Genomic DNA, 22,422 nt, shown 5'->3' with positions numbered 1-22,422 from the left:
TTGGATTCCCCTTGCTTTCTCGACATCCCACCATGTTGTAAGTTTTTGTCCTCTACAACGTTGACCTAACTTCACATTTTGAGAAACCAGAAGACCTTTGGATCCCGTGCTTCCTAACCACACTTTTCAAAGGTTGTCCAGTGTTGGGTCAGAACCTACATAGTGATTTTTGCAGGGGCTCCAGCAGATGCGCAGGGCTGGTCCTTTTTTGTCTTCCTTGCCTATCCTGCAATGGAGGGAATCTGTTACTTTGCCCTAAAATGACAAAGGACATGTTTTCTTTAAGAGATAAAAATTAACTTTAAACACTCATGGAGGCAGTAGATCTGCCAGCTAAAGGTAATTTTTAACTGTCCTGCTACACTTTCTTAAGGAAGTAGTTAATATATAGAGAGAAGGTCTGCTTATATCTCAGTAGAAGGAACATGAACTAGTACTTTAGAGTTTCCGTATGACTCTAAATGGAATTTCCAGTCCACTTTGGTTACAGTAGCTCAAGGGTCCACGTCTATTCATCCCAGGGCCTGGTCTGTCCTATCTGCATGTATACGTGGTGGCATGCACATGTTGGCGCGTGCCCATTGAGTCCCTGACACTGGGCATGCACAGAGGCCCTGGAGGGGACATTTATACACCTTTACTTACAATGACCAGTGCTATATCTTCTTGCAGGCTACCAAGTGTGTGACTACTTTTGTTGATGCTTGCCCACTGCTGGCCTGGATCGACTGACCCTGATCGTGTCTCCTGCCTTGTTGCTGACGCTACCCTTTTTTCTATTACTTTCTTGCCTACTGCCTGCCTTGACTTCTGCCTGGACACTGACTACTCTTATGCCTTCCTTGACTTCGACATGGACACTGACTACTTTTATGTCTGCCTTGACTTCTGCCTGGACACTGCCAACTCTTTACCTGTTGCCTGCTTCGACTTCTGCCTGGACACTGACTACCCTTTTGTCTGCTGCCTGGACACTGACTACTCTTTTGCTTGCTGTCTGCCTGGACTTCTGCCTGGACACTGACTAATCTCTTGCCTGCTGCCTGCCTTGACTTCTGCTTGGACACTGACTACTCTTTTGCCTGCTGCCTGGACAGTGATTACTCTTATGCCTGCTGCCTGCCTTGACTTCAGCCTGGACACTGATTACACTTCTTTGCTTGCTGCCTGCTTTGACTTCTGCTTGGACACTGACTAATCTTTTGTCTGCTGCCTGGACACTGACTACACTCTTGCTTGTTGCCTGCCTTGACTTCTTCTTGGACACTGACTAATCTTTTGCCTGCTGCCTTCCTTGACCTCTGCCTGGACACCAACTAGTCTAGCCTGCTGCTTGCCTTCACACCAACTGCTCTCTTACTTGCCATCTGCCTCGACCTCTGCTCAGGACTCTGGCCTCCCACTATATTGTACCCTGTTCCCACAGTGTAGCTACCCTGTTTCTTTGACACCTTGGTGGGGCAACCCTGAGGGTCACAACTTTTTGTGTCACAGATCAAGTTGTCACATTTATTCTGCGCCTTCGGTGAGCTTACATCCCCCCCTAAAAGGGGTGTCAATCAGTACATTTTTATTGCGGAAAATAATCCCTGAATTGTGTCTGCAAGCAACCTCCTGTGTTCGGGACCCAAAAGCTAGTGGAGAACATGGTAGCAGCAGTGTAGTAGCTTTGCCTGCTACAGTGATTTCCATCTTCCACAAGAATCCCACAGGTATTGTCCATATAGTACATGCTTACTTTGGTCCAAGCTGGAACTTTCCATGCCTGGAATTTAATTTTTTTTTTTTTTTTTTTTTGCTTTTTATCAATACCTCCATGGGGCGGTTTCAGGGTTGTGCAGCAGTGAAATTGAAACTTGGCTTACACAGATCCAGTACTAATTTCCGGTGGGTTCTACGTGACTTGCTGCAGCTCATTTCAGCTGTTTTAATATTGGGGTTTTCTTTCACCAGTGACCAGCTCTTCATGCAGATGGCGGATATCATGGTGTCCAATGGATGGCTGAAAGCTGGATATAAATATCTGTGCATCGACGATTGCTGGCTGGCTCCTCGTAGAGACAAGAACAACAGGCTACAGGCTGACCCTGACCGCTTCCCGGGAGGCATGAAGAAACTGGTGGATTATGTGAGTCACTCAAAGATGACATTCGTTTTTTAGTAAATTTTGTTCCTTAAAGCTGTAATTAACCCAAAAACAAACAAAAAAACAATATATTGTAGCTTTCCAATCCTTAAATGTGGTGGCTGTGTTTCGTCAGATTTGGCGACCTGTCAGAATGTGAAACGGAAGTGAGGTTTCTTCACCGCCATCTTGCTACACCCCGCACTCCTCCACAGTAAGGAGACGCTGAGTAGGGGGGAAAGCGGACATCTTGTTACACCCACCGGAGTTTTGCATTTTACACTTATTTTTAACTGTAAACTGAGGTTATATAGTGAAATACAGGACTTAGAACTCCGTCTGACTGTTTAGATGTTGAATTTTAAAAGTAGCGAACGTCTGTCAGATTAGCAAACCTGTGAAACCAGCTTTAAAAATTCGACATCTAAACAGTCAAACGGAGTTCTAAGTGCTGTATTTCGCTATATAACCTCAGTTTACAGTTAAAAATAAGTGTAAAATGCAAAACTACGGTGGGTGTAACAAAATGTCCGCTTGCCCCCTTCCCACTCTATCCTTACTGTGGGCGAGTGCGGGGTGTAGCAAGATGGCGACGTAACGTCACATTCTGACAGGTCGCCAAATCTGATGAAACAGGTGCATTTTTTTTTCTTTCCCTTTTTATTTACACCTGTTAATCCTGATATGTTTGAACTTCCTTTTAACTAACCAAGCTGACCATCAAAAAATAGCGGTTGGAAGTCCAAAAAATGTAATCTAATGCGGCTTGCCAATCTTTAGATGTTGTGGCTGTATTCATTTTCTCCTTATTTTCACCTGGTGGCCCTGCCATTTAAGTCTCTTTATCTTTCAATTTCCTTTACCAGACCAAGCTGTCCATCAAAAATGGCAGTTGGAACCCCAAAAAAAAATCTATTACGTCTTGCTAATTCTTAGATTTATGAGCTGCATTTGTTTTATTGTTTAGGCTTTTTTTCTTTTATTTTTATCTGGGGATCCTACCAGTAAGTCTGGTATTTTTCAACTTCCTTTACCAGACCAAGCTGTCCATCAAAAAAATGGCAGTTGGAACCCAAAAAAAAGAAATCTATTACAGCTTACTTATTCTTAGATTTATGAGCTGCATTAGTTTTATTGTTTAGGCTTTTTTTTTATCTGGGGATCCTACCAGTAAGACTGGTATTTTTCAACTTCCATTAACAGACCAAGCTGTCCATCAAAAATGGCAGTTGGAAAGTAAAAAAAAATGGCAGTTGGATTCCCAAAAATTAAATCTATTGCAGCTTACTAATTCTTAGATTTAGTAGCTGCATTTGTTTTTGTTTTTTTTTTTTTTTTTTTTTTTTTTCATTGTTTCCATCTGGTGTTCCTGCCAGTAAGATTATTTTTCAGCTTCCTTTAACAGGCCAAGCTGTCCATCAAAAATGGCAGTTTGAACCCCCAGAAATGTAGTATATTTCAGCCTACAAATCTTTAGATGTGGTGGCTGCATTCATTTTCTTTTTTTTTTTTTTTCACCTGGTGATCCTGCCATTATGTCTGTTTCTTTCAACAAACCTCTGAGGGCTTCACAGAACAGCTGTCTTTATGCTGAGATTAAATTACACACAGGTGGACTCTATTTACTAATTAGGTGACTTCTGAATGCAATTGGTTCCGCTAGATTTTAGTTATAGGGGTATCAGAGTAAAGGGGGCTGAATACAAATGCCCCACACACACACACACACACACACACACACACACACACACACACACACACACACACACACACACACACACACACACACACACACACACACACACACTTCACATATTTGTAAAAAATGTGGAAAATCATTTATCATTTTCCTTCCACTTCACATTATGTGATTATTAATTGTGCCACTTTGTAGTTTTTGAAATTCCAACTGCCATTTTTTGATGGACAGCTTGGTCTGTTAAAGGGAGTTGAAAATTTATTAGAATCACCAGGTGAAAAAAGCCTAAAAATAGAAAACTAATGCAGCCAACACATCTAATGACTGGTAAGCGTCGATATAATCTTAGTTTTTTTGTTTTTTTTTTTTTGTTTTTTTTTTTGGGGGGGGGGGGGGGGGGGGATTTAATACTGCTGAACGCCAGGCTGATATAAAAGACCCAGATCAATTCAGCTCTGTATTCATTCTAGAAACTGATCTGGTTTTCTTAGGTACATGATCGCGGCCTGCTTTTTGGAATATATCAAGACGTGGGCAACAAAACCTGCGCCGGATATCCAGGAAGTCGCGATTTTTACGAGTTGGACGCACAAACGTTTGCGGACTGGGGGGTGGACCTACTCAAATTTGATGGATGTAATTATGGAACTCTGGAAGATCTAGAAGAAGGTGAGACAAACCTGTGCTGTGTTAATGGAGAAGAAAGAACAAGACCACTACCTACCTTAGATCGCCAGGTCAATATTATTAGATCTTTATCCAAATAGTCATGTGACTGCAAAAGCGTCTTTGTGTGGAGGGCTGGCCGCGCTAAATCTTTAGAGCTGTGAAGACATCCCCACTTGTGTCCCTTCCTTTTTAAAGAAAAATTCCAGGTATGGCTATTATTACATAGTTGCATTGTTCCAGCTTGGACCAGTGTAACTCTATATAGACCATACCTGTGGGATCTCTCTAGGACCCTGGTGCCCAACCTGGAGCCCTTTTGTGAGGCTCTCAAGCCACTGTGGACATTATTCTTTGTTTTTGTCTTTCCCTGTTTTTAGCAATAATTTCTAGCAGTCTCATGTCGTTTTTTTCTCCAGTCTATGCCCACCACCTGAAGCATGCCCTAGTGTCCAACAATTCCTACAGCATGTTCAGTCTCTGACCATCTCCTGTATCATGTCTGCAGTCTCTGACCATCTCCTGTATCATGTCTGCAGTCTCTGACCATCTCTTGTATCATGTTTGCAGTCTCTGACCACCTCCTGTATCATGTCTGCAGTCTCTGACCACCTCCTGTATCATGTCTGCAGTCTCTGACCACCTCCTGTATCATGTCTGCAGTCTCTGACCGTCTCTCCTGTATCATGTCTGCAGTCTCTGACCGTCTCTCTTGTATCATGTCTGCAGTCTCTGACCGTCTCTCTTGTATCATGTCTGCAGTCTCTGACCGTCTCTCTTGTATCATGTCTGCAGTCTCTGACCGTCTCTCTTGTATCATGTCTGCAGTCTCTGACCGTCTCTCTTGTATCATGTCTGCAGTCTCTGACCGTCTCTCTTGTATCATGTCTGCAGTCTCTGACCGTCTCTCTTGTATCATGTCTGCAGTCTCTGACCGTCTCTCTTGTATCATAGAATAATGAAATGGATCTTGCGAGCCAACAATGGTAATAATAAAGTGAGCAAGTAGCGTAACCAAGCTGCAAACGCTAAACACGCTTTATACTCGTGCAGATAACACTCAAAAATTAAAATAAAATTGCATTTGCGCTAGGAAAATAAATAGTATAAAAAATGTACATTTATATAAAGTGCATAGCTATCAAAAAAATATTACAAAGATAAATGATTATATAAAGTGCATAGCTATCAAGAAAATTTTTTTTCAGAAATCTATTATAATCCGTGCAGTATTAATTTTTGTGATACAACAAATAAAGTGCAACATGCAAAAAATATATATTGAAAATGCAGGTGTAAACTCTGGCTAGAGAGTATATCCACTCCTTCACCAAATGGATCTATAAAACCATAAACGTTCATCAAAATAATATCAACAGTGCACAGATTCAGTGTTCATCAAGAAGTGCTTATCATCATGCTCATCCAAAACCAGTGCAGAACTTATATCATGCTTCAGTGCTTTTCCAGTGTTCCCCAAAAGCCTATGCGCTCACCTCAGAGCGTGTGACACAGTAATTAAACTACATGCCAAAACACGCTTGGGTGCCACTCCTGGGCTCTAACGATATGCAGGTGATGAAATCCAACTCGCTCAATCAGTAGCATCCCAGATCATGGATAAAAGAGAAAAGCTCCATAGTGTGATATTGTAAAGACTTTTATTAAAAGTAAATATTCCCTTCATAGGGGTACTCACATAATATAGGTGCGTGAGTGCACCATCCTAATCAGGGCTCTGTATGCAAGAACCAGATCGTTGGTACGGCGTGCGGTGTGGTGTGTCTGCCTCGCCTCACTATCCTTGCTGACAGCTCCATCCTGGCCTCTCCCCTACGCGTCTTCGGCACAGGGATCACGTGCCTTCTTCAGGGGGATACCCCTGAAGAAGGCACGTGATCCCTGTGCCGAAGACATGATCCCCCTGAAGAAGGCACGTGATCCCTGTGCCAAAGACACGATCCCCCTGAAGAAGGCACGTGCCGAAGACGCGTAGGGGAGGGGCCAGGACGGAGCTGTCAGCAAGGATAGTGAGGCGAGGCAGACACACCACACCGCACACCTTACCAACGATCTGGTTCTTGCATACAGAGCCCTGATTAGGATGGTGCACTCACGCACCTATATTATGTGAGTACACCTATGAAGGGAATATTTACTTTTAAAAAAAGTCTTTACAATATCACACTATGGAGCTTTTCTCTTTTATCCGTGATCTGGGATGCTACTGATTGAGCGAGTTGGATTTCATCACCTGCATATCGTTAGAGCCCAGGAGTGGCTCCCAAGCGTGTTTTGGCATAGTTTAATTACTGTGTCACACGCTCTGAGGTGAGCGCATAGGTTTTTGGGGAACACTGGAAAAAGCACTGAAGCATGATATAAGTTCTGCACTGGTTTTGGATGAGCATGATGATAAGCACTTCTTGATGAACACTGAATCTGTGCACTCATGATATTATTTTGATGAACGTTTATGGTTTTATAGATCCATTTGGTGAAGGAGTGGATACTCTCTAGCCAGAGTTTACACCTGCATTTTCAATATATATTTTTTGCATGTTTCACTTTATTTGTTGTATCACAAAATTAATACTGCATCTCCTGTATCATGTCTGCAGTCTCTGACCATCTCTTGTGTCAAGTCTGCAGTCTCTGACCATCTCTTGTGTCAAGTCTGCAGTCTCTGACCATCTCCTGTATCATGTCTGCAGTCTCTGACCGTCTCTTGTATCATGTCTGCAGTCTCTGACCGTCTCTTGTATCATGTCTGCAGTCTCTGACCGTCTCTTGTATCATGTCTGCAGTCTCTGACCGTCTCTTGTATCATGTCTGCAGTCTCTGACCGTCTCTTGTATCATGTCTGCAGTCTCTGACCGTCTCTTGTATCATGTCTGCAGTCTCTGACCGTCTCTTGTATCATGTCTGCAGTCTCTGACCGTCTCTTGTATCATGTCCATAGACTTTGACTATAGGTCAATTGGCCACAACTCAAGGTACCCCTACCAATCTCTAGAGGAACCCTAGGTTTCCACAGAATCCTGGTTTTGAGGATGGCTATTCTAGAGGGATGCCAAAGGTATAGTATATATGCATATTTCCATTGGTCCAAGTTGGACCAATGTAACTATGTAAAAAAAATTGCCATTCCCAAACTTCAGCTGTAAGCCTTCATCATCCCTGCCATAGGTCCCGCCAACTAGCCATGCAAAGAGACACTCACCAGTCACATGGTCATTTGGGAAACGTAAAAAAAAAAAAAGTCAATAATAGTATTGAGATTTATTATGAAGTATATGCTGAAAATATGAGAACAATTCTTCCTGTAATAGGTTTGAAAAGGTGTATGTGTGACTCTTATGTTCTGGGGTGTGGGTACTTCCAACTCGCTCTCTAATCAGTACATTATTTCTTTAAACAGACTTGCGTACATTAATTATAAAGTGGGTAGTGCCAAAACATAACTCATATGCATAATGATCAAACGGTGCAATCATAAAAAAAAAAGTGACTGGTGCTGAGAATCAATTAATATCAATCAAAAAAATCAATTCTAATCAATCGTTAAATAAAAATCCAAAGTGACAGGTGCTCTTCAATCATATATGACCTCTGTGCTTGAAATAAATATGCAGTCCTTAAAGGTGTATAAATATTCCAAAAGTGACAGGTGCTCTTCAATCGTATATCCTTTGTGCTAGTGCTCCTTACAGTGCCCCTAGACCACAGGTGTCAAACACAAGGCCCGCGGGCCGAATCCGGCCCTCCAGGGCCATTTCATGTGGCCCTCACACCTCTCCTGCAGCTGCAGGAAATCTCCAGACATCCTCTGGTCCTCTTCTAGACCCCTACTTTCTGCTTTCAAGCAATGCATCCAGCTTCTTCCCAGCAGCAGCATAAGGAAAGGGGGGTGCACTGTGATGTTAGGGAGAGTAGGGGACTCAACTTCTGATGGTGGGGTGGCTCTTGACATCTAATGTAAGGGGAGGGGATGCGCTGGACATCTAATCTTACAGATACAACCGGCCCTTTTGAGGACAATCATAATGCTGATGCGGCCCAAGATGAAATTGAGTTTGACACCCCTGCCCTAGAGGTAATGCACTCACCAGAAATACTCACCCCTCGAAGGGGGTATTGCACATTCACAGTATTTGCACTGTGCAGCAATATCCAGATCCACAGCTTAGTTTGCTCTTAATACGTGTTCATTCGTGCCTCCAACTTCTGATGATCTCCATGTAGCAAGGTCCCAGGCCTCCTTCAGTCTAATGAGAACCTCCAGAGCCAAGAGCTGCTGACATCCTTCTGTACAGAGTGGGTTGTAAGGCATAGTGGGTGTGGTGTAAAGTAGATTCATGGGTGCCAGACACTTCTTGAATTCAAAGAGATTTTTATTTCTCTTGAACAGAACTTTGGGAGAGAGGGTTTAGGGCCAGGACACCCTTAGGCAGTTGCAATGTTAATTTGGCAGACTCCGAGACCTCAACAGGAGGACAGCCATGCAGGGAAAAGCATCCAGCAAGACGCCACATCTAAGTGTGTAGGAATGCTGTCTCCTATGGCAACAGTCTTTAATAGTTCCGTCACTTCTTGTAGTTCTTCAACCCACTGAGCTCCCGGTCTCTCTCACTAGACCAGATGATTCACTGCCACTGAATCCCTCGAGCTCCTCCAATCTTCACTGTAGTATCTTCCTCAAGCGTCTCCCCCGTTCCTCTGTTCCTCTGCTGGGTCCCTGGCCTGGCACTCCAGATACTTCTCAAGCGTCACCCCACTGGCCTGCTCGCTCCCTGGCTTGACATACAAGGCTAGAGTTACCTCCGCTGGTTGGGTTCCTGGCTTCCCTGGCTGAAGTTTCCTGATTCTTCACCGTCCCTGGTTGGTTATCACTGCTCCGGTACTTGCTTCAGCTTCTCACTATAGTCTCTGGCAACAAGGTGGAAGGTCCCTTAGTGGCGACAGCTTCCCCTCCACCTCGGACCATGACAGGTTTTCTGGCCGGCAGAACCGTCACTTCTGGTTGGACTGCAAGCCGCAATCCCAACCCTGCACTACTCTCTTGCTTCTGGATAGGCCCTCAGACAGCCTAGCAGCCAGATAACCCCCCTAGGATAGGCCCAATCTCTGGCCTAGCAGCCCGGGGCGTACAACATGCATCCACTTAGACCAGTGGTTCTCAACTCCCGTCCTCAGGAAACCAAAAAATATGTAGAAAATGGGATTTTAAAGGTACCCTTGATATAGGAAAAGACATTATCTACTAAAAATATATCAAATATTTATTAAAGCAGTTTTACAAAAAAAAAATTGTACGATAAAATGTGAGAACAGTTATACATTCACAGTCAAAGGTATACATCCTCAACCTAATATTGACAATGAAAAAAACTGTGGTCACCAAGAGTTCAAGGCATAACCACGTCCACATAATTTCAACATGTTTCGCCCAGAAGGCTTCATCAGGAAAATGAATGAGGCTTTTCAATTATTCAACAACAATATTCACGATAAATACAACCTTGGATGTTCAAAAGAGAAAGGGAAAAAAAAAGGTAAATACACAGAAAAAATATACATAAAACATTCACATTTATGTAGCTTGAAAGCTCTTTAGCTTGTGCAACCATAACTCCACCAAAACCACCCTCCAGGAACAAAAACCATCCCACTCCCGTCCTCAGGACCCGCTAACAGGCCAGATTTTAAGTATTACCTTGGGGGATATGCAGACTAGAATACAGCAATCACTGAGCAGAAAATGATATCACCTGTGATGTATTTCAGTTATCTTGCAAACCTGGCCTGTTGGTGGGTCCTGAGGACAGGAGTTGAGAACCCCTGACTTAGACGTTCTAATAATTTGGCGACACGAATGAACACATATTAACCACTTCCTGACCGCCGCACGCCGATATACGTGCTAACTTTGAAGAGGAATCTCGTTGTTATGGCAGCAGCTAGCTGCGATAACCCCGGTATCCTCTTCTTCAGGCAGCGGTCCGGTTTCCCATAATGGTGGTCTCTGTGGCGGATTTGCAAGGTCACTTTTATCAGTGGCGGGAGAGGGCACCCCCCCTCCCACCGCGCTCCAGTGCCCTCTGCCGCTTACCGGAGCCGCCGGCAGCGGCGGAGGCGATCGGATCCTCTTCCTTGCTGGGTATGGGGACGAGTGAGGGGTAGATGACCCCCACCCGTCTCCATACCATTGCAGGACAGAAGCGACGTCATAGCGTTACCTCCGCCCATGGCTCTTAAAGGGACATTTTTTTTCTTTTTTTTTTTTTTATTGCATTTTAGTGTGAAATATAAGATCTGAGGTCTTTTTGACCCCAGATCTCATATTTAAGAGGTCCTGTCATGCTTTTTTCTATTACAAGGGATGTTTACATTCCTTGTAGTAGGAATAAAAGTGACTTATTTTTTTTTTTTTTTTTAAAAAGGTAAAATAAATAAGGGAAAATTATTATTAATTTTTTTTTTTTTTTTTTAACTCTCCCTGTCCCACCGAGCTCGCGTGCAGAACCGAATGCATACGTGAGTAGCGCCCGCATATGAAAACGGTGTTCAAACCACACATGTGAGGTATCGCCGCGATCGGTAGAGGGAGAGCAATAATTCTAGCCCTAGACCTCCTCTAGCTCAAAATATGCAACCTGTAGAATTTTTTTTTAAACTTCGCCTATGGAGATTTTTAAGGGTAAAAGTTTGTCGCCATTCCACGAGCCTGCGCAATTCTGAAGCGTGACGTGTTTGGTATCAATTTACTCGGCGTAACAACATTATCATGGCAAAAAAAAATTTGGGCTAACTTTACTGTTTGTTTTCAAATTCAAAAAGTGTTTTTTTTTTTTTTTTTTTTTTTTTTTTTTTTCCAAAAAAATTGCGCTTGTAAGACCGCTGCGCAAATACGGTGTGACAGACAGTATTGCAACAATCGCCATCTTATTCTCTAGGGTGTTAGAAAAAAAATGTATAATGTTTGGGGGTTCTAAGTAATTTTATAGCAAAAAAAAAAAAATGTTAACTTGTGAACAACAAATCTCCGAAAGAGGCTCGGTCCTTAAGTGGTTAAGAGCAAACTAAGCCGTGGATCTAGATATTGCTGCTCAGTGGCAAATACTGTGAATACGCAATACCCCTTTGAGGGGGTGAGTATTTTTGGTGAGTGCATTACCTCTAGGGGCACTGTAAGGAGCATCAACACAAAGGATATATGATTTGAAGAGCACCTGTCACTTTAGGAATATTTATACACCTTTTAAGGACTGCATATATTTACTTTCCAAGGACTGTGCATATTTATTTCAAGCACTGAGGTCATATATGATTGAAGAGCACCTGTTCGCTTTGGATTTTTATTAAATGATTGTGTATACGAAGTTGATTTTCGGCACCAGTGACTTTTTTTTTTTTTTTTTTTTTTTTTTTTTATGATTGTACTGTTTGCACATTATGCATATGAGTTATGTTTTGGCCCTAGTCACTTTCTAATTAATGCACTCAAGTCTGTTCAAGAAATATACTGATTTAGAGAGTGAGTTGGAAGTACCCACACCCAAAAATATAAGCAGAGCGCCACACCCACACCTTTTCAAACCTATTCTCTTATACTCTACCCAGGTGGTTGTATTTGTAGGGGCATCTAGCCATTTGTGCGAAACCACCCATAAACCTGTCTTTATTCTTCCTGTAAGCCCTGATTAGTCCCTATAGCATACTAGTGTGTGTGTGTGTGTGTGTGTGTGTGTTTTTTTGTTTTTTTTTCCTGCATATACCCCACCAAGCCATTTATGAGGAACATTCTTTTAATACTGGGTTGGGTCTCCCTTACTCTCGTGTCAATGGTTCCATGTTCCACAAAAGATCCTTTTGAGATTCTGCTCCATGTTGCCATAGAAATTTCTGAAGATTTGGTAGCTACACATTCATACCGCAAATGTCCAATTCTACCACATCCCAGAGCTGTTCTGTTAGGGTCAGTTCCATAGACAAGCCTAAAATCTCAGGTAACCACCGTTTGCAACTGTGGGGAGCATCTCAGAATACACGTTTACATCAAACCTTGAAGTGACAAGTGGTCTACAACGGCGCAAGACCACATTGGGTTCCTGTAAGCCAAAAACAGAAAGCTGATGCAGAAACTGAGGTTCATCAGACCAAGCTACATTTTTTCCAGTCTTCATCTGTCCAGTTTTGGTGATCCTTTTGCCCACTCCAGCCTCTGCTTTCTGTTTTTGGCTTACAGGAACCCAATGTGGTCTTCTGCTGTTGTAGACCATCCACTTAAAGGTTTGATGTGTTGCGCATTCTGAGATGCCTCCAGTTGTAACGGGGGTGAGTTCCCATAGACTTTCTGTCCCCTCCAACATCCTGGCCAATGCTCACTGGATATTTATAATTTTTGCACAACCCATCCTTTCTGCCACCCTATCGTTGCAGGGTACCGTCGTATGGCTATGGCATTAAACCGTACTGGGAGAGATATTGTATATTCCTGTGAATGGCCACTGTATGCTCGTCAAGAATCACATGTAAGTAGAATATTATTTCCATCTTTCTAAGTGACAAATGTTGTATGTATCTTTTATGGTCAACGTCAAAGAGTTTTCCACTTTCAAAAGTAAGGGTAGATCTCCTGGTTATTAGCCTAACGTGTATCTACCAGTCCTTAGATGAGGTGGCAGTAGTTTTTCTTTTTTCAGCTCCACAAAGACCTGCTTTGACCAGTTTGGTGTGGGGGAACTTGTGTGTCCTGCACAGAGCCCTGACGTCAACCCTCCTGAACACCTTTTTGGGATCAGGTCTTCTCCTCCAACATCAGTACTTGACTCCAACCCTACTGAATAACTTTTGGGGTCAGGTCTTCTCATCCAACATGAGGACCTGACCTCAACCTTACTATCTTTTGAGATCAGGTCTTCTCATCTAACTTCAGGATCTGACCTCAATCCTACTTGAAAACCTTTTGGGATCTTCTCATCCAACATCAGTACTTGACTTCAACCCTACTAAATACCTTTGGAAAAAATAACGCCACAGGAAGGGAAGGAATTTCTCGCTAAGGGAATGCAGACAGCAAAAATAACCCGGTAGAGTTTTCTACCCTTGCCTATTCTATCTCAAATTAGAAATTAACATTTTGGCTTCACAAGCAATTTAAACTAAGACCCAACGATAAGTAATGATAACCACCCGCACCTTGTACCTCTGCTCTGCACCAAAAGCATATGGCATTAATCTGCTGTTACAAAAACAATAGATTCGTTTCTTATAGCGTCTACTTATAAAAATCTATGTCTTTTGTGATTCTTTTTAATTGAAACTTTTTTTCTTACTATTCTCAGGTTAACTATACAGAAGTTGCTGAATACTGCAACTCGTGGAGAAATTTTGGCGATATCGATGACTCGTGGGGAAGTGTGAAGACTATAGTGGATTTTACTGCCGCTCTCCAAGAACAGCTGGTTCCTGCAGCGGGTCCGGGAGCTTGGAATGACCCAGACATGGTCAGAGGATAACCCTTCTATTTTTAGGCCTAAATCTAAATATAGAATGTTTTTGCAGCTATTTTGAAAATTCTCAATATGAATAACTGAAACTTGTTGGGTATTGCCTAACAAATGGGTATAGCTCATGCCCACTAGATGGCCATGGTGGTTCCAGCACTGATGGTGGTGTTGTCTTTTTAGCTGCAGTGGCATTTATTACCTGGCTATACAGGTGCTAATAGGGTGGTCATGACCTGGTTACAGTAGTGATCACTCCCTTCCTGTAATGATGGTCACATTCTGGAAGTGGAGGAAAAAAGCATGGTTTAGAGGTGCAGAATGTGTTCCCAGCTAGTGGGCACCTCAGTAGACCATATGTTGCTGAGAAGAAATGTGGAATCTTAAAGCAGACCTTTGCCAATTGGGTGCACTAGACATCATCAGTGCTCTGAAGCCTCCTGGGAATATGCATATCACCATACTGTATGCCATGATGCTTCAGGTGCTATCGAAGAGGGATGGACCCAGTGGCACGTCATCAGGGGGGCGGCCTGCCTGAACCAGGAAGAGGGTACTGGCTCCCTATGATGTCAGCAACTAAGATGGCATAACACCAGCGAAAAAAAAAAAAAAAACATGGTGGTAGGGAGTGGTGAAGTTTCTCAATAAGTACTCCACTCAAAGCTAAAGTGAATGAAGAATTCGAAAAGAAGCACACCCCTCTTTAATCACTGGGATAGAAGAAAAAATACCGTGCGAATACCACCTAAAACAAACCACCAAAAATAAACGAACAACTAAGCAGCCACTAAAAGTGAGATACACACATATATAGTTGTTAAGAAAAAATGTAGCAGAGCTTTATCTTTAATCACGTAGGAAATTTTATTGAAGAACTAACAGCAACCCCAAACATTTTATGGATCTGTGTCTCCTTCTTCAGGGCTATGTATTTAAAAAGGTTTCGGGCTGATGTGTTTAAATAGGGAACAACATGAAAAGATGATGCTTGTAGCAAAAGTGTTTAGACCAGGGTGCTCAACCTTTTTTGAAGAGTGGGGGACACTTAAGTGATTTGGTAACCGGTCGCGAGCCACGATTAACTATGGGGTTTTACTGCCCCCCCAAAAAAAAACGCAACCCATTGATCATGATCTGGGCTTGCAGACCTGCCATCCCAGAGCATGGACAAGCACTTCCCTGGTTCAAGGTCGAGGTCCACATGAGAGGGCTTCCGAGGGCCACAGGTTGAGCACCCCTGATTTAGGGGCAGAGATCCAACAGGGACCTATGAATTGTCTAATTACCCACCGTGGCCACTTTGCTCAAACATTTTACCTGTGTGTGCTTATTAATAGAGCACATTCCGGCTTTCCTCATTTGTGTTGTGGTGTGTTTTTTTTTTTTTTTTTTTTTTTTTTTTTTTTTCTCTAGCAGTCCCTGTCCCTGGGTCTAGTAGGCAGGGCTTTCTTTTCAGCAAGAACATGGGGGGGAACGCAGTTCCAGGACTGAATGTGGCAAGGGGTGCTGGAGGATCGATTTGATGCTGACTGCCGGGGTTCTATAGTTGCTGGAGGGGGGGGGGGGGGGTATATTATTGCTGGGGGTGGGTGGAGGGTCAATCATTGTTGGGAGGGGGATCTATTGTTGCTGGCTGTTGGGAGTCTATTGTTGCTGGGTTGGATCTATTGTTGCTAGCTACAGGGGATCTATTTTATTTATTTTCTTGTTAACAAATTTCAAACACATTACTTAGCACCACAAAATAATACTTTGTTCTGTATTCTCTAAAAGGGATGGAACCGGGAGGTGGGTTGGGGTGGAACCAAGGGACGATGCTTGGAGTTGGGTAGGGGGCGGGGCCAAGGGTTGGCTTGGAAAGGGGGAGTTCCTGCACCCATTCTTTGAGGGGGGGGGGGGGGGGAAAGCCCTGCTAGTGGGGATCGAGTATTGACTTGTAGAAGTGATCAGCCCCAGGTTCTAACGATGGTCAAGCTTTGGCTGGAATATATCTCCAACTGAGCAGAGCAATCTGGGGGGAGATACCAGGCTGCTCAGAAAGGAAGTATCTTGAAATGGCAGTTGGGGTTTTTTCTACTTTGGGCCAAACAAAGCCGTAAACTGGTTTCATTCTACTGGTTTCACAAATCTCCCCACAGCCTTTTAGACCTAAAATTCCAAAGATCTTTAAATATTTGAGCACCTGACCTATTACCCTCCGACATGTTTTTGCTTTCATTATATTCTGCTCCATATATAACTTCAGACTTTTTTTTTTTTTTTAACAGCTTGTTATCGGTAACTTCGGATTGAGTTACGATCAGCAGGTCACACAAATGGCTCTTTGGGCAATCATGGCTGCACCTTTATTAATGTCTAATGACTTGCGGGAAATAAGTAAAGAGTCTACAGCTCTCCTTCAGAACCAAGAGGTCATCGCCATCAACCAAGATCCTCTAGGGATACAAGGATACAGGTTACTCAAGGTAATAAAAGACAGTTTCTGGAATTCATAAAGATCGGGGCAGACTGATTTTGCAAAAGTGTCTAAAAGTGGCACAGCATGCACCAAACTCATGTAACGGTCTAGAACAAGGTTTCTCAACCAGGGTTCCTCCAGAGGTTGCTAGGGGTACGCTGAGCAATGACCAATTTATGCCTCTCAGATAAGTTCCAACTGACACCAATTATCTTCTTGGCTAAATGTAAAGCCGGCCATGGTGCAATTTTCTTTCCTGCAACCACAGGTTGCAGAAAAGAAAATCGCTTAAATCCCCCATCAACATAATGTCCTTGGACCCCTCCTATTCTCAATCTACACCTCCTCCCAGGGTCAACAGATAGCCACCCATGCCGTTCAACCAGTGGCGGCTGGTGCTCAAAATTTTTGGGGGGGGCGCAAACTGAAAAATTCTGCACGACCCCCCCCCCCCCCCCCCCCCCCGCCATCTGCACTTTCCCTGTCTCGGTGGGACAGCTCCTTGATGTCTTCTCCCATCCTCTGCTATGATTGGACGCTTAATAGGCATCCAATCACAGCGCCTGTCATTTCAGCCAATCAGGTGAAGGGTAACAGATCCTAACACCTGATTGGCAGAGAGGCGGTTTAGTGTTAGAAATCAATGGCACAACCATTAACCCGTACCCGCATGCCAAGTTTCTAGGTGTAATCCTGGACTCCCAACATTCTGGTTGTACCCAAGTTGATCAATCCAACCTTGCATGCAATCGGCCTGCTCATACATGGTTCAGATCTCAGCCGGTCCCTGCTGAACTGGCCGAGATTCACACGGTTTATGGCCGGCTTTAGGGTTAACTCATCCCGGTGACTACAAGTGTAAAGAGCATTCCTCCCACTGATCATCACACTAACGTCTCATGACTTGTAGATATTGTTAGCAGGGGTTCCCTGAGATCAGAAAGTTTATTTCGAGGGCTCCTGTTATGTTGAAAAGGTTGAGAAAGTCTGGTCTAGTACTTGAATTTGGCACCACTTTTTCGAAAGCACGCGAGACACAAAAGCTGCCTCTGTATGCCCAAAGAAAGTTGGTTCGTAAGATACGAATTGTCGCTGTTTGATTTTGAATGTGGTGTAGGTTTGGCACCACGATGGAGAAGCAGAGCAAATTTAGAATTTTTCATGAATTTGGCGTACGAGTCGCCATCAGAACCAAAACTGAAAAGAAGAAAGAAATGGCTGCATATCCAGAACTTCCGATCGCCTTTTTATTTTGTTTCACAAAGATAACACCAAACTGTGGTCACGTAGACGCGTTTTACACATACATCCTGTGCTTAATCATAATTGGTAATGATTAAGCACCAGATGTATGTGTGAAACGCGTCTACGTGACCACAGTTTGGTGTCTTTGGTGTTATCTTTGTGAAACAAAATTAAAAAAGGCAATCGGAAGTTCTGAATGTGCAGCCATTTCTTTCTTTCCAAGTTTCCCACAGAGGTGGGCTGGGGCTAGCACTCTGCAAGAGACTCCAATCAGTCTTATCTCTATACACCTGGAGCAGCAATTCTTTTTTCTTTTAGAACCAAAACTGTCCCGGAATTTTTTTTTTTTTAAATTAGGCGCAACACATTAATGAGCGCAATTAATGCCAGAGAAGTGGCAGAGCAGCTTTTCTGAATCGCTCCCAGGATCTAGAAATCTTGAGGTTCTTAACCCATTGGCGCCGGCCATATGCATATATGCGGCCCTGTGCAAAAAAACAAAAAAAAAAAAAAAAACTGACTGTGCGCTCCCCGCATGCCCCTAGCATAGTAGCTGGCGGGGATCAGAAAGCTCCCAATGCATACCTGAGTTTGGGAGCTTTTCCGATCATGTGACAGCCAATCACAGTGGTCATGTGACCCGAATGCCCGCTTCCGCCTTTTGGCTTTTAGACCTCTTGGGCTAGGTTCACTCACACATGTCCGGCGCAAATTTCCAAAGCCGCTGTTCAGCTGTGATTTAGATACAGTTCAGATGAGAATTTTTGGAGCTGGCGGCCACCAGCATCTTTTAACAATAGCTGGTTAAGGAGCAGACCGGGATGGCTCATCAGCTGTCAGCGGGTTTCTCTGCTGACAGTAAAAAAACTAATCACAAAAGAGCAAATAAAAATTACCAGCAATTAAAAATTTTTGAAAAAAATTACATGGTGGTTCCCCCCCCCCCCCCCCCCCAATACCAGGCCCTTTCGGGTCTGCTACAGACTTTAAGGGGAACCCTTATGCCAAAATAAAAAAAAGTCATGGGGTTCCCCCCCAAATCCATACCAGACCCTTGGGTCTGGTATGGATTTGGGGGGGGGGGGGGGGGAACGACCCCCATATCAAAATTTTAATGGTTTTAGAGAATTTTTCATGAGAAAATGCGCCCCCCCGCCCCCTCAAAAAAAAAAAAATCCATACCAAAGCCTTGCCAAGCTTGCAGGCCAGGACCAGGAGGGGGATGAGCGAGCACCCCCCCCCCCCCCCCATGCTAAACCATACCATGCCCTCAACATATGGGGGGGGTTGCCTCAAAGAGCCTCTTTCCCACAATCCTGGCCTGGTGGTTGTGGGGGTCTGCGGGCAGGGGGGCTTATCAGAATCTGAAAGTTGTGTCACACCCCCCCCCCATTTGAATGAGTATGGGGTACATTGCATAGACCATTTTTGACCTGCACCACAACCACGTGCATTGCATGCGGTTGCACTCTGCAGCCCCATTGAGGTGAATGGGTCATGTTTTGATAGGTCTTTCTGCCCACTGATCATGATGTGGCGTGGGGGGGGGCGGCACTCATTGTTGCCATGCCACAGCAAAGCATTAGAGCCGTGGCATGTGCGCTCCCGTCCGCTGCCTTTGCAAGTGTAGAGGAAGCCTTACAGGTGGTTTACCTAATGCAAATTAGCAGAGTAGACCCACAACTCTGCAATCAGTAAATCCATGACGCTCCATGCTGGTTGGAGAGCTTTAAGTCAGCAGTTCCCATATTGGACCTCGGCAGAGAGACCCCCTACTTCCACATAGAAAGCAAGAGTCCTTCTTTGCAGCGGGGGGGGGGGGGGGGGGGGGCAGGCTTTTCTACTTTGCTGTGGTTACTTTCTAGAGAAAACCAAACTTTGCACCTCTCTTATTTTGGCCCACCTGAACTTTATTCAACGAATTGTATTAAACCGAAAGTTAAAAAAATTTGACTAACTTGTATTTAACAAATTTTGTTTTTAACAGTGATTACTTGGATTTGCGCCGATCTTTCGCTGTTCTCATTTCAGGTCAACAACTTTGACTTGTGGGAGAAACCCCTCGCGAGCGGAGCTCTGGCAATCTCGGTAACAAATCGGCAAGAAATAGGCGGCCCCCGATATTTTCTATTGGTCCGAGCGATAGTGTGGGAAGGACTGGCCTGTGACACTTGCTACGTGACGCAGCTGCTGCCGACGCGCTACGAATTTGGATATTTCAACTCCTCCCAAGTCCTGAAAGTGTGGGTGAATCCATCGGGAACCGTGCTGCTGAGGCTGGAGTAAGGAAAAACCCGCAGCTTCTCCGTCTAAATCGGCCAAATACATTCCGTGATGTTTTAGGTATTGCTGTTTTTTTTCTTTCTAAAGCAGCCACAGAGTAGAAAAGCCTGTTACCTGCCAGCATGCATTCGGCAGAGAATGACCTTTTGCTCTCTGTGGGTAAGCGGTGGTATCTTTGTAGAGGTAGAACACGCCTCCAATCCGCAGGGATAATGACCTCTGTCGATTTCAGAGGGCATGACCTTTACCAATTTCAGGAGCTACAAGTCTGACTTGGAGAGACCACTAGAACAATAGTCCTCTCTACAGTATGCTGGCAGAACACAGGCTTTTCTACTCAGGAGCCAGAAAGCTCCAGGGGAAAAAAAAAAAAAACTTTTGCCCTCCTGTGGGTAAGCAGCGGTATATTTGCAGAGGTTCCGACAACCCTCCAATCAGCAGGGAGCATGACCCGTGTCGATTGCAGGGCTACGGGTTCTGACTCAGTAGGGGGCATGTCAGTCCTCTGCAGAGAAACCGCTGCTTCTGCACAGAGAACAATGGTCCTCTTTACAGCAAGCTGGCAGCCAGAAAAGGACCTTTGCTCTCTGTGGGTAAGCAGTGGTATCTTTGCAGAGGTCTGACACCCCTCCAATCAGCAAGGAGCATGACCTTTACTGATTTGCAGGGCTACAGGTCCGACTCAGAGAGACCACTGCTTCCACACAGAGAACAATAGTCCTCTCTACAGCATGCTGGCAGGGGACAGGCTACTCAGGAGCCAGAAAGCCCTTGCAGGTGAGCGGTGGTATCTTTGCAGAGGTTCCGACAACCCTCCAATCAGCAGGGAGCATGACCCGTGTCGATTGCAGGGCTACAGGTTCCGACTCAGTAGGGGGCATGTCATTCCTCTGCAGAGAAACCACTATTTCCACAGAGAGAACAATGGTCATTTCTCTGCAGCATGCTGGCAGGGGACAGGCTTTTCTACTCTGGAGCCAGAAAGCTCCAGAAAAGGACCATTGCTCTCTGGGTAAGCAGTGGTATCTTTGCAGAGGTCTGACTCTCCTCCAATTAGCAGGGAGCATGGCTGATTGCAGAGCTACAGGCTCAACTCCATAGGGGGCATGTCAGTCCTCTGCAGAGAGACCACTGCTTCCGCACAGAGAGCAATAGTCCTCTTTACAGCATGCTGGCAGCCAGAAAGCTCCAGAAAAGGACCATTGCTCTCTGTGGGTAAGCAGTGGTATCTTTGCAGATGTCCGACACCCCTCCAATCAGCAGGGAGCATGGCCTTTACCGCTCTGGCTCAGAGAGACCACTACTTCCGCACAGAGAACAATAGTCCTCTTTACAGCATGCTGGCAGGGGACAGGCTTTTCTACTCAGGGGGCAGAAAGCTCCAGAAAAGGACCCCTTTGGTCTCTGTGGGTAAACAGTGGTATCTTTGCAGAGGTCCGACACCCCTCCAATCAGCAGGGAGCATGACCTTTTACTGATTTGCAGGGCTACCGGTCCGACTCAGAGAGACCACTGCTTTCACACAGAGAACAATAGTCCTCTCTACAGCATGCTGGCAGGGGACAGGCTTTTCTACTCCCAGTTGGGGTTACTTTAGGAAGGAAAAAAAGTCCAACTGAGCTTTAAAGGTGATGAAGAAAATTGATGGCTAAACAGACAGATGCACCCCCCGATGATTTGGTCTGTTTGGTACACGGAAACGTCTCTCAGATGGGCATTTCTATCACCATTTTTATATGAAGCCAAAATAACAGGCAGTTATTCGCTACGAGGGAATATTTCCTGCTTTCTTATTGGATGAGGATGGGTTTCTTGTTTTTATTATTTTAATTCTAAAATCCTTAATCAAACTTCCCAAAATGACCAATATTGATTTAATATGCTGCTCGCCTACTATATGGTTTGCTTTAATTCCAATACATGATTCCTAAAGAAGCGGACACATGCGAGCCCTGGGAGAGCCGACCGCCAACTGCCTTTCTGTCCTGGGACCTGGTTGCATTTAGAGCTGCTGGTTTACAGAACACGTACCGTCTAATACGGGGGAGGAGCCTATTCCCAACTGCATGGAGTTGTTTCAGATATCAGGGCAGCACTTGGCAACCATGGCTTCTATGAAGTAGGGTATGCTCAGGGATCATTCACATTTATACATCATTTCAGTATTACACCCCAACTCAGCAGATTCCCCCCCCCCCCCACCCCCACCCCATTAGTTCCATCATTCAGCAGATCCCAAGCTCCGCTGATGCCCCACTCTGTAGTACCCCCCATCTTTGCTGAGCCCCACCCATAGTACCCACCCCCCCCAGCTCTACTGATGCCCACTTCTGTAGTACCCCCCCACACCTGCTGATTCCCAGCTCTGCTGATGGCCCACTGTGTAGTACCCCCCCCCCCCATCTCTGCTGATTCCCACCCAGTAGTACCCCCC

At 44.6% G+C, this 22,422-nt stretch overlaps 1 protein-coding gene across 3 annotated transcripts in view; it reads left to right on the top strand.

The window, feature by feature from the left end:
- The window catches only part of LOC141108750 (alpha-galactosidase A-like), a 32,158-nt gene extending 9,986 nt beyond the window's left edge, over positions 1 to 22,172 (top strand). For all 3 annotated transcript variants that reach the window (XM_073600655.1, XM_073600656.1, XM_073600657.1), the window contains 6 exons: positions 1,954 to 2,128; positions 4,316 to 4,493; positions 12,933 to 13,024; positions 13,838 to 13,999; positions 16,270 to 16,467; positions 19,737 to 22,172. In XM_073600655.1, coding sequence (XP_073456756.1) covers positions 1,954 to 2,128; positions 4,316 to 4,493; positions 12,933 to 13,024; positions 13,838 to 13,999; positions 16,270 to 16,467; positions 19,737 to 19,991 — 1,060 coding nt within the window. In that variant the 3' untranslated portion in view covers positions 19,992 to 22,172. The remainder of the gene's footprint in view (positions 1 to 1,953; positions 2,129 to 4,315; positions 4,494 to 12,932; positions 13,025 to 13,837; positions 14,000 to 16,269; positions 16,468 to 19,736) is intronic.
- The last annotated feature ends 250 nt before the right edge of the window (positions 22,173 to 22,422 follow it).

Source organism: Aquarana catesbeiana, linkage group LG09, assembly GCF_042186555.1.
Source record: "Aquarana catesbeiana isolate 2022-GZ linkage group LG09, ASM4218655v1, whole genome shotgun sequence".
Lineage (NCBI taxonomy): Eukaryota > Metazoa > Chordata > Amphibia > Anura > Ranidae > Aquarana > Aquarana catesbeiana.
Note: the sequence above shows the minus strand (reverse complement) of the source record. Positions and strands in the feature narration are given on the sequence as shown.